This window comes from Rhinolophus hipposideros (genome assembly GCF_964194185.1).
Source record: "Rhinolophus hipposideros genome assembly, chromosome: 9".
NCBI classification, from domain to species: Eukaryota; Metazoa; Chordata; class Mammalia; order Chiroptera; family Rhinolophidae; genus Rhinolophus; species Rhinolophus hipposideros.
Genome location: NC_138055.1, coordinates 8,290,449 through 8,304,527, shown reverse-complemented (window position 1 = coordinate 8,304,527; position 14,079 = coordinate 8,290,449). Strand labels below are relative to the sequence as shown.

Sequence of the window (14,079 nt, the reverse complement as noted above, 5' to 3'; positions counted from 1 at the left end):
TCAGCTTCTAAAAAGTGTCTGAGTGGTTTTGCAAAATTGTCATTCTTGTCTCATCCCAACCCCCGTTTCTTACCTGCTCCAATTCTGAGCTTCACCCCACAGCTGACACGTGGGATGTCACCCTGGTGAGGCCCAGGAATGGGGCGAGGTAAGGAGTGGGGGCCAGCTGAGGCACTGCATGGCAGACGACCGCGAGATGACAGCAGCAGCCGCTTGTACCCCGCCCAGATGGGTGTTGGGCTCTCTGAGCCCGGCTGTGTGATCTTGCCCGGCTCTCATCACAAACCCTCCGATCCTCCTTAAAAAGCTGCCTTGGTCACATTCGTTCACACGCAACTGATAAACAGATGTAGCTGCTTAGTAAGTAACGGCCTGATTTGTGATAAGGTAGTCACCCTCATCTCAGAACGTACTCACCTCATAAGGGCAGCCCCTGTGTTCCAATCCCAGAGATTATGTGACTTGCGGGGGCCGAGAGGGCAGATAGACGAGCCTGGAGGGCAGCCCCACCTGACTGCCAGAGCTGTGCCACCTCGGGTAGATGAACTGCCTACTCCGACTCTGACTCTCCCCCATGACTCTAGCTCATCACGCCAGGCCTGGGATGAGCGGGCAGAGGGGGTGGAGGGTTGAGGGGGCTGAGGGGAGACGACTCAAGTCTCCCCAGTGCTTGGCATGTAGTAGTGCGCTCACAACTCCTGCTGTTGTTGTTGTTGATTTAACGCTCACAACTCCTGCTGTTGTTGTTGTTGATTTAACGCTCACAACTCCTGCTGTTGTTGTTGTTGATTTAACAAGTACTAAACAAGAATTTGTGGAGAACAGAGCTGGGCGAGATGACCAGGTGGAGGCAAGGTAGCGGTGAAGAGGAGCAAGTGCCATGGAGGAGGGCCTGTCTCCACCCCCTTTGCCCACCTTCCCACCTACCTGCCCAGCTTCTGTGGCCCCTGTACCTAGGACTGGTCTCAGACAGGGACATGCTCCCATTTGTCCTGCTGGCAACTCAGGGATGGGGAGGCACCAAACTACGGTCAGTGTCACCAGGGAGGGCTCTGCAGGCAGGGGAGAACACCTGGAGAGAATGTGTGTGTGTGTGTGTGGGGTGATAGGTGGCACCCCGGCAGGCTGCCAGGCTGAGGACTTGGGACATGATCCTGAGGGCATGATTCTCAGGCTTAAGGAGAGGCTGCCAGACCCCTGTGGCACTGGTGTGGAAGAGGCGGAGATGGTGCAGGCAAGATGGAGCCTGGCAGACCAGGGAGGCTTTGCCAAAGGAGAATGGGTCAGACTGGCAGGGGTGGGGGTGGGGGAGACATCTGAGAGGGATGTCAGGATACCTGGGTGGGGAGGATTGCAGGGCAATACCCAATTGAGGCCTGGCAAAGGGGCAGCCCTGGATAAACGGAGGTGCAGCTCTCGGAGGGGAACGCAGGTCCTGGGGGAAGGGATGGGAGTTTGCCGGGAAGCCCTGAGACCATCTTGCTGGGGAGAAGGCTCCTTAAGGCTGCATGACTTAAGGAAGTGAAGACGCACAAGCACCCAGAAAACATTTCTCCAAACCTGAAGCAGCTCCTTGTTACCAACCAAAACATTGTGCCAAATTGTGGAAACCCTGACAAGGGCAGCCCATGTCTCCCGCCCTGGGCTGCTCTCTCCCAAGCGCTGGGGCAACAAGCTTGTTGGAATCCAGCCCTATAGACCCTCCCTTTCTGTGGGGGCTGTGATTCCAACTGGGGAGCAGGCAGTGGCGGGACCTTACCCTCCCAGGTGCACGGCCTAGTATGCTCCAGATTTCAGGAAGTGGCAGGCACCTGTTTCACCTGTGCTGGGCCACCAGCTCAGCTCACTTCCAGGTTGAGGTGGAGAGTTTGGGGCCCCAGCTAAGGAGCAGGGGCCCTCCCCTCATCTGCTTTCTACAGACCAGTCACAGCCAGAAGAAATGAGACAGACACCCCCCCACCATAGGGGCTAGACCTGAGCTTCGGAATGTGACAATTTATTTGGGGGTGCAAAAGAAGCTTTTCACTCCCCCTTCCTGGCATTGATACAATATTGAAGAGCAGCAGAACAAAACATACAAGACAAGAGTAATCGGCACAAACCCCCCTCCCCTGGCCCAGAAACCAAATCCAGAACAACAGAACCAAAACCCACACCCAAAACAAGCCGTTTTCTCTACCCGCAACCTCTGGGACAGGGGCAGGTGGACAGGGACACCCCTCACGCTGGGGCAACATGTCCACTTCCGGTCTCCTGCCCACCCCACTAGTTTTCTTTCTTTAACCACTGGAGGCAAAGTTTAGCCAGCTGGGAGCTGGATGGTTGAACCACAGACAAAGGCAACAACACTTCATTTTTAAAATGAGAAAGAGAAAAAAGAGACAGTGCCCTCCCCAAATATAGAGCTATATACGTATATTTTATATATATAGAATTCATTCGTGCACAATTCATTAAATGAGCTTTTCAAAAATTAAAAAAATTATAAGATACATTTCTTTAGGCCTTTGTGTTCTTAAATTAAAACCAACAAAAAGAAATCTCCATCTCCACTCCTGCCAAGAGCAGGGGCGGGCCCCAGGACTTCCTTCCACCTTGGCCTCTAGCGAAGGGTCCCCAGTTAGACCATCCATCAGCCCCCTTTGCTTAGTGGAAGCGCTGCACACAGATGCTCACTCACTGTTGGAGTGGGGTGCTGACTCCTTCAAGGTGGGGTTGGGGGGACCCTGCAGGCCTGGGAGGGGGGGTCCTCAGTCCCCACCCAGCCTGTTCCATTTCGGCGTCTTGGTGACTATCAGTAAGATGGGGTCAGGCTGGAGAGACCTTCTCCTGGAGTTTTAGTCCCTAATTCTGGGCTTTCTGAATCTGAGAGGAGATGCAGACAAAAAACAAAAACCTTTAAACACTTTCCTTTTTTTTTTTTTTTCCTTTTAAAAAGTGATTCCTTAAACCATACAAGCCCCCAAGAGGCTGCCTTGGGCTAGTGCATGGGAGCCCGAAAGTAGAACCAACGAGGCAGGGCTCCACTGTCCGGCGTGGGCCAAGTGCAAAAAAAAAAAAAAAAAAAAAAGATAAAAAAAATAAAAAGTAAACCCACAACCTGCCCCCCACCCTCCAACCCCAAAAGGTGGGAAAGGCAGTGCGTCCACTTGGATCCCCACAGAGGCTAGAAAGGCTGGTGGTAACCTCCCTCATCCACGCCCCCCACCCAGCTAAGTTTCCTACTCTGGTTGACCCCTCACCCTGGACTGCCTGGCTCAGGGGTAGCCTGCCAGTTTTATGGTGGGCCCAGGCCAGAGCAGCTGGGCTCTTCACCCCAGTGAAGCAGCTTTGCCTCTTGGGGCCCGTTTCCTTGTCTTTAAAATGGGGTGATCCCTCCCACTCTGCCCACCTCACACTGAGGCTGGAGATTTTCTAGGGCAGCGAAGATGGAGCTCGTTTGACCTTTTGCAGGGTGAGAACAAATGGGGGCTGTGGGAGGCTGGGGGCCCAGTGCCAGCCTCAACCACCACCTACCTAACCCTTGGCAGCGGCCCGGACACCAGCAGTGCTTTACAGAGGACTTGCTGCCCAATGCACCCATTTCTGAGGGGAAAACTGAGGGTCAGAGAGGGGAACAAGAAAGGGATGGGTCCCAACTTCCCATCTCAAACCAGAGACACCAGACCTCACCTGCTTCCTATGACATGTGGGTGGCAAGGTGGCACTAAGGGGAAATGGACGATACCCCAACCAATAGTGAACAGGGGAGATTGGGCTGTGAGGGTATTTCACATATAAAAATAAAGCAAACCAGACTGCAACTTCTGCTTGGTAATTAGGCAAATGGAAAAGCAGCAAGGGAAGGGCCCACAGGAGGCTGATCGGTGCAAGAGTGTGGGGGGGGGGGGCTTCTGGGCCCCACTTCAAGCCACCCTGGGAGAGAGGTAAGGAGGGCTGTTTGCTCTTGACCCTATGCCCACTCAAGCCCCCCAGGGGAGCTGCCTGACTCGAAGCACTGTGCATGCGTGCCTCTGCATGCGCCGAGGCAGGGTGGGGTTGCATGTCTGGGGTCAGGGGCAGGAATTCCCGTCTCCCCACGGTTACCCCAGTCACTTAGGGTCACCACCTAAGATTCTCCCAGAGTCCACAGCTCCTGTCTTCCTGAAGACTGCATCCCCTACCTGGCCAGGGAAGCTCAGGGGTGTCACGGTCTTTGGGGTGGTGGTAGGGACCAGATGGCCCAACAAGCTGGCAAAGGAACAGAGGAGAGCAAGAAACCCGACTGCACTTGTTTACCAGCTTTCCTGGAATCACCAACAGTAGGTCCCAGGGATGATGGGACCCCCCAAAACCCCAAATCCCAGCTCCATTTGCTTGGCCCCTGCAGCTCTGGCTAAGTTCCTTAGGAACAGCTGTCATCCTTTCCTTTGAGCGAGGATAGGTGTGGAGAGTAGGCCCAGGACAGGAGGAAGGGCTCACTCTGCCTCATACCAAGGCAGGCAGGCAGTTGGCCATGACCCCGGGGACCTGCCAGCCGTGCCTGGGCCTCCATTCCTGTTCCTAACATTGCCACCTCACCTGTGCAATCACTGCGTTACTAGTTTTTCTTTAAATATCTCTTTCTCCCCCCTCCCAACCCCATAGGAATCCCACAATATTTTTTTCTATTTCTGTTTTTTTCCTCTTTTTTTGTTTTTTTGTTTTCTGCAAAACTAATTCTTTCACTTTCCTGTCATAAAATCACCTCTGAAAACACAACTTCTTTACAAAAAAAGTCACGAATGACACGGACTCGCAGGAAAACACATTTCTATGGTCTCTGGAAACACCTGTAACTGGTACCCAGGTGGTCACCCACCTTGGGTCAGGGGGGTCAGGGGGGAAATCACCTCTAAGGACAGAGGAGAAACACCAGCCCTTATTTGGGGGGAAGCCAATTGGCACTTGGACGGCCACGGAGCCAACACAAAGGGCAGGTGGGGAGGGGTCTGGGAGTGCCAGCCCCCCAAACCCTGTGAGGGCCTTTGTTGTACATCGTGGGGTGGGGAGGGCCAGGGACCAAGCTACAGCCCCTGGTGGGGAGGTTTGGAAGAGAGCCCTCCCACTTAGGACAAAGGCGTTTTCTCCCTACCCGGATCCCCTTCTGCCCCCTCCTACCTTCTGCCATCATGCTTCTGAGCTTAGACACCTGTTGCTGCATATACCAGGGAGCTAAGACGAGCCTTGCACAGGGACATGCCACTCATGCCAAATTGAGCCGGACAGTGGCCTAGGGCTGCCTCACAAGGCTGCCTCCCAGAGCAGCAGACCCCTGGCCCTGCACACCCTCACCCTCCTCCCCTCTCCATTCCCTCCACTTTGGCCTGCTTATGCTCCCAGTGCCCGGCTGACAACGGGGGCTTTGGGCTCTGCCACTGGCATGGATGCCTCAGCTCCCAGGAAACACAGGGAAAGAGAAGCTGCCCAGGGCACCACAGGCCTCCCGCTGCTTCGAGCAGGCTGGGCTGTGAGACAGCCTCGGGGGTCAGAAGCAAAAGAGAGGAGTCAAGAGAAGCTGGAGAACTTCGGGAACAGTTTCCAGCCTTCCTCCTTCCCTCAAAACACCCAGGAGGAAAGGGAAGCTGGGGGCGGGCGTCTCCCTTCCCTGTCTGCACCATGCCATGTGTGCAGCTACTGCAGGCCCGGCTGGTTGGGCTGACCACCCCAAAGAAGAAAGGTGTGGGGGCGCATGCCCCCATACCTGGGCGGGGAGCACAGACCTGGCGGCCTCCACAGTGTAACCCTCAGAGCCACCCAGGTGGGGCATTGGCCTGGTGTCCTCCACAGGCCCAGCTGACCACAAGGGAAGGGCCAGGCCTCTGACGACCCTATTCTGAGGAACCCTAAATGGTGCCGCCTGGAAAGCCCGGACTAAGTGCCCAATGCACATATGGATTCACACACAAACACGTCAAGGGGAGGCAGACGCACACGCACAGCTGGAAGTTTCCACAGCAGGTTCTTCTAGCACCTTTGGTCGAGAACTGAAGGGGTCTTTAGATGCTGGGAGGCTGTGGCAGGTTGAGGTCCCTGCTAGTTCCTTCTACCTTCCAGACAGGGATTAGTAAAGAGATGGGATGGGGTGGGGCCAAAGGGGGCCCACTTGGGTCTCTTCCAAAAGTAGGCAGTAAGACCCATGCCTCTGGGCCCTGCAGCCCCTCACCTGTCTGGGCGCTGCCATCCCTGCCCCTTCTGCCCAGGCAACTGGAGGAAAGAGACGATGCCCACACTGGGAGGGGGTCTCCTAAGGGGCCCTGCAGCTGCCGGGTTAGCACCGAGAAATCAGATGCTGTGCACGAGAGTTGGAAGCAAGCTGGGGAGAGACACGGTGGGATGTGGAGGGGGCAGCTGAACCCCAGGTTCTGGGGCTCCCCAGGAGCCACCCAGTGGACCCCACCATGCATGGGCAGGGAGGGTGCCAAGAGACAAGAGGGAGGATTTCCCAGTGCCCTTGCCCCACCTCGGCCCTAAACCGGTCCAGGACTGACCCCCACTGGGCTTCAGGGGACTCCAACTGCCCAAGCCCATCCCAGGGTCAACACCGAGCCATTTGAAACAAGCAAAGCACAGGCAGAAGTGTCGCAGGGAGGGGGAGGGAACAAGAGTATGACTTTCAGGAGGGCTCCCCCCAAAGCCCCCTCCTTGGTGGAGCCCCCTCACTTGCTCACCCCACAGCTGCCACCACCCCCTGCAGCACCTACTACGCCCGCAGCCACCTTCTCGAAATCCTCAGGGTTGCAGAATTCCTTGATAGTGACCGTCAGCAGGTTGCTGGTGACATCGGTGACCACCACATTGGAGCAGGGTGACATCTCAGGGCGCCAGTCCCCAGCCTCGGGCTCTGAGGGGGTGCTGGCAGGCTCAGGGGCCGTGGGAAGTGCCTGGCTGGCAGCAGCAGTGACGTCGGTGGGTGCCCACTTGCTGGTGGCTGCTGTCTCGGGAGAGATGGACAGGTCAAGCACCTCGGGCTCCCGCCAGTCGGGGGCCGATGGGCTCATGGTCTCCGGGAGCAGCTTGGGGGGCGCATCGTCCGGGTCGGAGGAGGACTGCGGCGCCGGGGAGGGGCAGCCAGAGGAGCTGGAGCTTCGGGCGTCGTAGGGTGGAGTGGGGGCCGCCAGGAGCAGCCCCGGGGCCGTGGAGGCAGCAATGTCGGCCTTGCCAGCGGGTGGGGATGACACAGGGCCCGGCGGAGGCTTATTGTACAGTGCGAATGCACCGAACTTCATGTGGCGGAGCTGCGTACGCAGGACGCTCTCGCTGAACTTCTTGCTCTTGCCGATGACACGGTTCCTCGAAGGGACTTTGGGGCGGGCGAGGTTCCCAGTCCCCTGCCCAGTGCCACCTCCACCCGTGCCCTTGTCGATGACCTTCAGGTTTAGGATAATGCGGTTCCGCTTGGGCTCCCGAGGCTTTACCTTGCGGTTGATGATGCGCACGGTCTCAGAGAAAGGTGAGATCGGCGGGCGCAGGCCAGGGCTGCCCCCCTGTGGGTCTGGGCGGGGCAGCGGGCGGCGGGACATGCGGTGGCAGCGGCGGATATCCTTCTTGAGCCGGTGCACGGCTGCGCTGGAGTGCAGCTTGGGTGAGGAGGCGCTGGCACTCGGCTTGACAGAGAAATGGACATCACTGATGCGGAGGGCCTCGGCCTGGGCCCGCGCCTGTGGGGCAGAAGAGGGTGGGTGGGGGCTCGGGTTCCTGCTGCCCTCCTCTGGACACCCGTGTGATAGCCACCCACAAGGATGGTCTCATTATACCATCCTGAGAGCACTTTGGAGAATCACTGCCGCTCACGACCCATCTTAGAGATAAAAGGCCGCAGACAGAGACCAGCAAAGCAAGTGCATAGTCAGAGGGCAAGTCAGACCCTCCTCTAGGCCTGACTCCAAGACCCACACTACTTGTGCAAGGCTGGCTGTGGGCCCCAGGGACAGACTGTCAGTGGCTGCCCTTGCTGACATAGGCGAGCCAGCAGCTGGGACAATGAACGGAGAGAACCACCCTTTGTTTAGAAGCCCTTGAGCAGCCCTGCTCTGTGAAGGAGCCCAGCCCAGCCTGGCACTCCTCCACAGACCAATTCTTGGGGACAGAATGGAGAGGGAGGCCCCTGCTTGCTCCACCCTCCACCCCAGCCCCTGACCTACTGGCAGGGTCCCAAATTCCCCATGCTCTCTCTGCCTTTGAACAGGCTGCACCTCCAGCTTGGACTTGCCTCCCTTTGGAGGCAGTTACTGCCTTTGGGGTAGGACAGCTGAGCAGAGTTCTGTGCGCGGCCAGGTACTGTCCCAGGCGCCTCCGTCCAGCTGCACCCCCACATGTGAAATCTATCAAGCCTGAGCGCTCTGCAGCTGCTCACCTGCTACACCGTGGAACATTCTGGGTTTGGTAGGGTCCTCAAGGACTCCAGATTCAGGACAAGGGACTCACAAGGCCAGATAAGCCGTCCTCCACGGCCTAGCTATCCTTCCTTCACTATGAAAGTACTAATAGGGATGTGCCAGCTGCCTGGGGCTACAGCTCTGAATACGCAGCCTTGGGGGTGGGGGTAGGGGCTGTGCTCCTCAGGGAAGACCAGTACCAGGTAGTTAGGACGCAGGGTGAAGGGCCCAAAGGAGCACAGGTAGGGGCCCAGGCCTGGGCCCTGGAGGATGGAGTAGGAGAGAGCCCTGGTCCTTCCTGAGCCCGACCAGGCCCCAGGTAGCCTGCTGAAGGGGCACTACTAACATAGACGGTGGAGGCAGGGAGAGACCGACGGAGAGAGGATACAGAGTGGTCAAGGGACCGAAGGCAAAGGTGGATGACTGATTTGTGCTCTACGGGCGCCCCGGCTCCTGGAGGGCATTCATTAGGTGTGACTGCATCCATTCAGGTGGGAGGTGGCCAAGGAAAGGACACATTCCCGGAGTCTGAGAGCGGGATCTGTGGTTTGGGGCCTCTTCTCCTCCCTGCCCCAAATAGAACTGTATGCTTACCTAGTACCTGGGAGGTACCATTTCCCTGAAAATAAGACCTAGCTGGACCATCAACTCTAATGCATCTTTTGGAGCAAAAATGAATATGACCCGGTCTTATTTTAATATGACCGGGTCTTATACAATAATATAACATAACGTAACATTAATATAATACCGGGTCTTATATACATTTTTGCTCCAAAAGACGCATTAGAGCTAGTGGCCTGCCTAGGTCTTACTTTCAGGGGAACACGATAGCCTCTATGCCCCTCAGACAAAACTAGATTATATCTGACCACAACCCCCAGAAGAAGTGTTTGCTGACTTACTTGCTAAATAAGCAAGGATAGCTTCCTTCAGAATGTGGGAGAAGTACCCTTTAATGCCACATGGCCCTTCCACACACTTAGGGCCTCCAGGGGCTGCTTGGTCAACAACCTGGCACTAGGTGGCAGCATACAGTCAGCCCTCCAACCCTCACCCCTGGCGTAGAGGTGCGGGGGTGCTGCCAGCTCCTCCAGCTCCTAGCCAGCAGAGCCAGGGACTGCTTCCCTTAGAGCCCTCCCCAAACAAAGGCAGGGGAAAGCCGCCAGCCTTTCCTTGGCATGGCAAGCAGGGCCTTTTGCAGGTTCATCCCTACGGGAGCTTAGGGGATCCCCACGCTTTCTGATCCCCATAGGGGGTTAGGTTCACTCCCTCTGCATATTGCCTGAGGCCCTGGCCCTCTGTAATTATGGTTCTGCCTGAGTTCAGTGGTGCTCTGTGACTGTGGGCGATCGACAGTCCTTGGAGAGTGGCTGAGAGAGTGGGCAAACATCAGATCCAGGATGAAACCATAGCTCAGTTGGTCTCCTGTGCATTTTTCCCTTCTGTGCAATCATAGCAGGACCCACCACAGGGGCTCCTATGACCATCTGTACATGTCACCTGCTTAGCATTGCACCCTGCACGCAGCAAGTACTCAATAAATACTAGATTTATCCTTGGAGGGGGTGGGTGGGGTGGGTTTATGAGCAGTAAATTTATTCTAATGTATAGTTTCCCAACTTTCTATGGGAAATATTTCTTACTTTATAATTTCTCAATATAATTTTTTAAATAAGGGACTGGCTTAACCTTCCTCCTCCTTTCCCCTCTCCAGATTGAGTTTTTTAAAGGTGAGACCTAGGTCGGCCTGTGAATTAAAAATGGTCAACCACAGCTAACCATTGCTGCTGTCTACTGAACTCTGACTGGGTGACAGGCATGCCTCTGAGGGGTTGGCATGGAAGGTGAAACACCTGTACTCTACCACTGGTGCTCTGTGACCGTGGGCAAGTTATTTAACCTATCTGGCCTCAGTTTTCCTATGTATAAAATGGGGTAATGTGACCTACCTCATGGGCTCCTGTTCCCTTTAGACTCATTCCTGGCGGAAATGCTATCTGAATGTAATTGGTTTACTAAACACACTGCCTCTCACTGACTAACAGAGCCATGGGTTCAGACCACACTGGTCTCCATTACCTCTTGCAAAGATCCATACCATTTTCGTGCTACCTGTTTTTAAGGTCCAGAGCAAGGTTCTTTCATCTGCGTCTCCATCCCCTACCCCTTCATGGTTGCCTGTGTGTGCTTGTCCACCTTGCACCCTTAACCTGATGTGTACTCTGAGGGACGGGGTGTAGAGGAGACAGGATGAAGCCATGAAGTTGGGTGGTGGGACCTTGGGTAAGTCACTTCCCCTTTTTAGGCCTTGATTTTATCATATGCAAAATGGATAATACACCCTACTTCATAGGGTTGTTGAGAGGATTAAAGGAGATAATCTGTGTCGGGGCTCAGCACTCTGTTAGGCACATAGCCAGCTCAGGAACTAGAGCTATCCAAAAAAAAAAGAAAAAAAAGGCATTTTGTGAATCACTGCTCATGGTCGTTACTCGCTTCACCGCTAGAGGGTGCTACAGCGGCGCTGAGAGGCTGTCATAGCCCACAAGTCCTCCAGCTGCTCTACCCCATCCCTCGTGTAAAAAGCATCAGGGTTAAGGCTGCTTGCTTCATGGATCCCCTAAGATGCGTGTAGGTCAGGGCCGGGGGTCACAGAAGTACGCAATTCTGGAAACATTTCTTTCACTTCTGCTTTGAGTCCAAAGCAAACCCTTACATAGGCACAGTCCTTTTGAGAGGGGAGGCGGGGCTGGAGACATCCACCACTCTCATTGGGCTTTGAGCCTTTTGGACAAATTGGTGGTGGTGAATCTGAGCTTTTGCATTCTGCAGTCTCTTCTCTGCAGAGTCCTCACTGCCCTTCCCGTGCCACTTACCACAAAGTCACAGACTGTTGGGTGGGAAGGGGCCCTAAGACAATCTTAGCACTAACAGGGAGACTGTGGTTGCCCAGGGATGCCCACGGGCCACCTCGAGTCATCTTGCCCTCCCTTTCCTACACTGTTCTTTCTCACTAAAAATAAAATAAAATAAAATAAAACCCAAAAAACTCTATAAAATGGCTTTCTCTGGAGCTAGGTCTCCCTCCCTTGCCAAGACTAATTTGCTATGCTTTCACTCTCCCACTCTCCATCCTCATGAGAACCTCTAGAAACCGCCAGAGATGGGGGGAAACTGAGGCTCAGCGCCCTGAAGCCAGTGGCCCAGCCTGGATGATAAATTCATAGTGAAGTGATTTAAGGTCAAATTCAAGTTGGATCCCCCAGTGAGGAGGGGAGGCAGGCAGAACAAATTCTAAGAAAAAGAAGGAAGCTGGGGGCAGGGAGGCAAGTGGCCCCCAAATGCTTCTCCCTGTTCCCTGCCATGAGGGAGACCACATTTACTTTCCCGCTGGGTCCTAATTCCAGGCAGAGCCCACGGGTAGATTGCTTAAAGCTGGAGGAGATGAGGCCTCTCACGTGCAGAAGCGACCTCCCTGCCACCCACTCAGATGGGCAGCCCCCACCTGCTTCATCCACCCGGTTCCCGGAGCCCTGCTGACCTCCGCAGATCCTGGTTTGGCTATCGAGGATTATCCTCCTCCTCCTCACCCACGACTGCCAAGGACCCCCTTGATGAAGCTGGAGCCGGGCGGGGCCTGCTGCCAGGGGCTCGTCGGGGGCTCCTAACCACCCCCTGCCCAGCTGGGGCCCCTCTGCAAAGGCCCGCCCAAGCGGGCGGCCGCCGATCTGTCCCTCCCTTGCAGGCCCCGTGCTGTGCTGGGGCTAGGGGCCCGAGAGGGGGCTGCTGGGGCTGGGCCAGATTACCTTCAGGAGGAAAGTTTTGGGTTTGGGTCCTCTCTTCTTGGGCCCATACAGCTCACGCTCCCTCTCCCTGCGGCCGAGAAACGCCAAAGGTTAAAAAGAAACCCTTCGCGGGCCCCGCTCCGCGCTGCCCTCCCCAGCTCCCCGGTTTCCCAGCGAGGCGCCCCAGCCGAGCCTCGGCCCCGCCGCCCTGCCAGCTTCCGAAACTCACTTCTGCTCGAAGGCTGCAATGAGCCGCGAGTCCAGGATGTTCTCCTCGGGCTCCCAAGTGCTGTACCTGGCGAGTCACACATGCACAAAATAACCAGAGAGACAGAGGCACATGCGAGGGCGCAAACGTGCGCACCCCTCAAGGAAAAAAAAGGCCCAGTGTCCGCTGCCTCCCCTCCCCCCTTGTCCCTGGACCCCGCGACACTCACTTAATGGCCCACCCCTTCCATTTCACCAGGTACTCGATACGTCCCTGAAAAACAGGAAAAAAAAGGGGGGGATGTGGGGGTGGGGAGGATGTAGGGACGCGAGGAGACGGCGGCGCGGGGGTGGACGAGAGAGCCCGGGTTAGCGGGACCGCTTCGCCCCGAAGGCCCGCGGACCCGGCCACCGGCTGCGGGGCGAGGCGTCCCGCCCCGGGAGGCGGCTCACCTTTCGGATCCGCCGTTTGATGATGGATTCGGCCGCAAAGACCCGCTCGCCCACTGCAGACAGCTCCATCTTGCTCAGCGGCACCCACAGCCCATAATACTCCCTGCTCCCGCGGCCGGTGCTGCACCGCTCGCGCACGCGCCGCAGCGCACAGGCCCCGGCGGGCGGGCGCGCGGCGGGGCGCGCGCTCGCGCTCCAGCTGCGGGACGTCACGTGACCCTCCGGGCCGGCACGCCGTTGCCAGGACCTCCCCCTCCCCCGGGGCCGTTGCTAGGGAAAGTGAGCGCACGCGGGGCGGGGGCGCGCGTTGGCTCTTAAAGCGGCCTCGCCTGGCGGCGGGAGCCGGGGCCTAGAGCGGGGTGGATGCTTGGCTGGTGCGGAGCTGGTCCGGCATAGTGCAGTCCTACGTTTTCCACTCCCCTCTCCATCTTTGCGGCCCTCGCTAGCTGACAACCTTTAACCCCACCCCTCCTGCAAGTCCCGCCAGGCCTCAGGCGGGGAGGAGCGATGGAGACTGCAGCCGCTGCGCATCCTCCCAGCAGAAGTTTGCAAACAGTTAAATATGATACAGCAGAAATGCATTTGCTGTTGCCTTGCCAGGCCCTGCGGGAATTTCTTTAAAACATTGTCTACATCCCCCCCCCCACCCATTATTTATGTATTCGTGGGAGTATGGTTTTGTAACCAGTTCAGATGAATTAAAACAAAAACGCCACCGCAGGAAAGGATGCGGTGAAGGGGCCGAGGAAGGCCGGGGTGATCCCGTGCATCTATTCCTCGGCCAAGGTCTTGGGCGGCACCTGCCTTCACTCAGGAGGCCGGCTGAAGAGAGCAGGGAGGATTATGTGGAGATGGGGGGGGAGAAAGAGGGTGCCACGTTGGGCCGGAAACAGATCATCCCTGGGTCGTTAGGCAGAAACCCCCCTCAGGGTCGTGTCTATAAGTTTTCTGATTTCCAGGCTCCCTGGCGGCATCACTCTCCTGCCACCTGCAGTTCCTCCAACAGTTCCGCCATTGCTAACGCGGAGACTGGGAGACCGGACCACAGCTTTCTATTTGGGGAGGGGCTGAGAGACCTGGGCTGTCCCGGAATGGGCGCAGAGTAGCCCTGCCACACAAAACGCTCTATTTCTTTTATTTTGCATTCTTTCAACTTTATTTTTATTACACCAACAGTTTTGTTTTTTGTAAACTAAAAAAAAAGTAAGAAAAAAGCAACTGTCCATATTCTCTAT

General features: G+C 56.3%; 1 protein-coding gene across 1 annotated transcript; it reads right to left on the bottom strand.

The window, feature by feature from the left end:
• Positions 1-4,686: 4,686 nt before the first annotated feature.
• Positions 4,687-13,015, bottom strand: CBX6 (chromobox 6). The gene is made up of 5 exons (XM_081058690.1): positions 12,845-13,015; positions 12,622-12,665; positions 12,414-12,479; positions 12,206-12,272; positions 4,687-7,679 (listed from the first exon to the last, which is right to left on the bottom strand). The coding sequence occupies exons 1-5, from the start codon at positions 12,911-12,913 to the stop codon at positions 6,678-6,680; spliced, it is 1,248 nt and encodes a 415-aa protein (XP_080914816.1). The 5' UTR covers positions 12,914-13,015; the 3' UTR covers positions 4,687-6,677.
• Between the last annotated feature and the right edge of the window lie 1,064 nt (positions 13,016-14,079).

Coding starts and splice junctions, on each gene's coding strand:
- CBX6 (XM_081058690.1), bottom strand. CDS start 12,913: ATGGAGCTGTCTGCAGTGGGCGAGCGGGTCTTTGCGGCCGAATCCATC. Junction 12,480..12,621: donor TGGAAGGGGTGGGCCATTAA/GTGAGTGTCGCG, acceptor GTGACTCGCCAG/GTACAGCACTTGGGAGCCCG. Junction 12,273..12,413: donor ATTGCAGCCTTCGAGCAGAA/GTGAGTTTCGGA, acceptor TCTCGGCCGCAG/GGAGAGGGAGCGTGAGCTGT.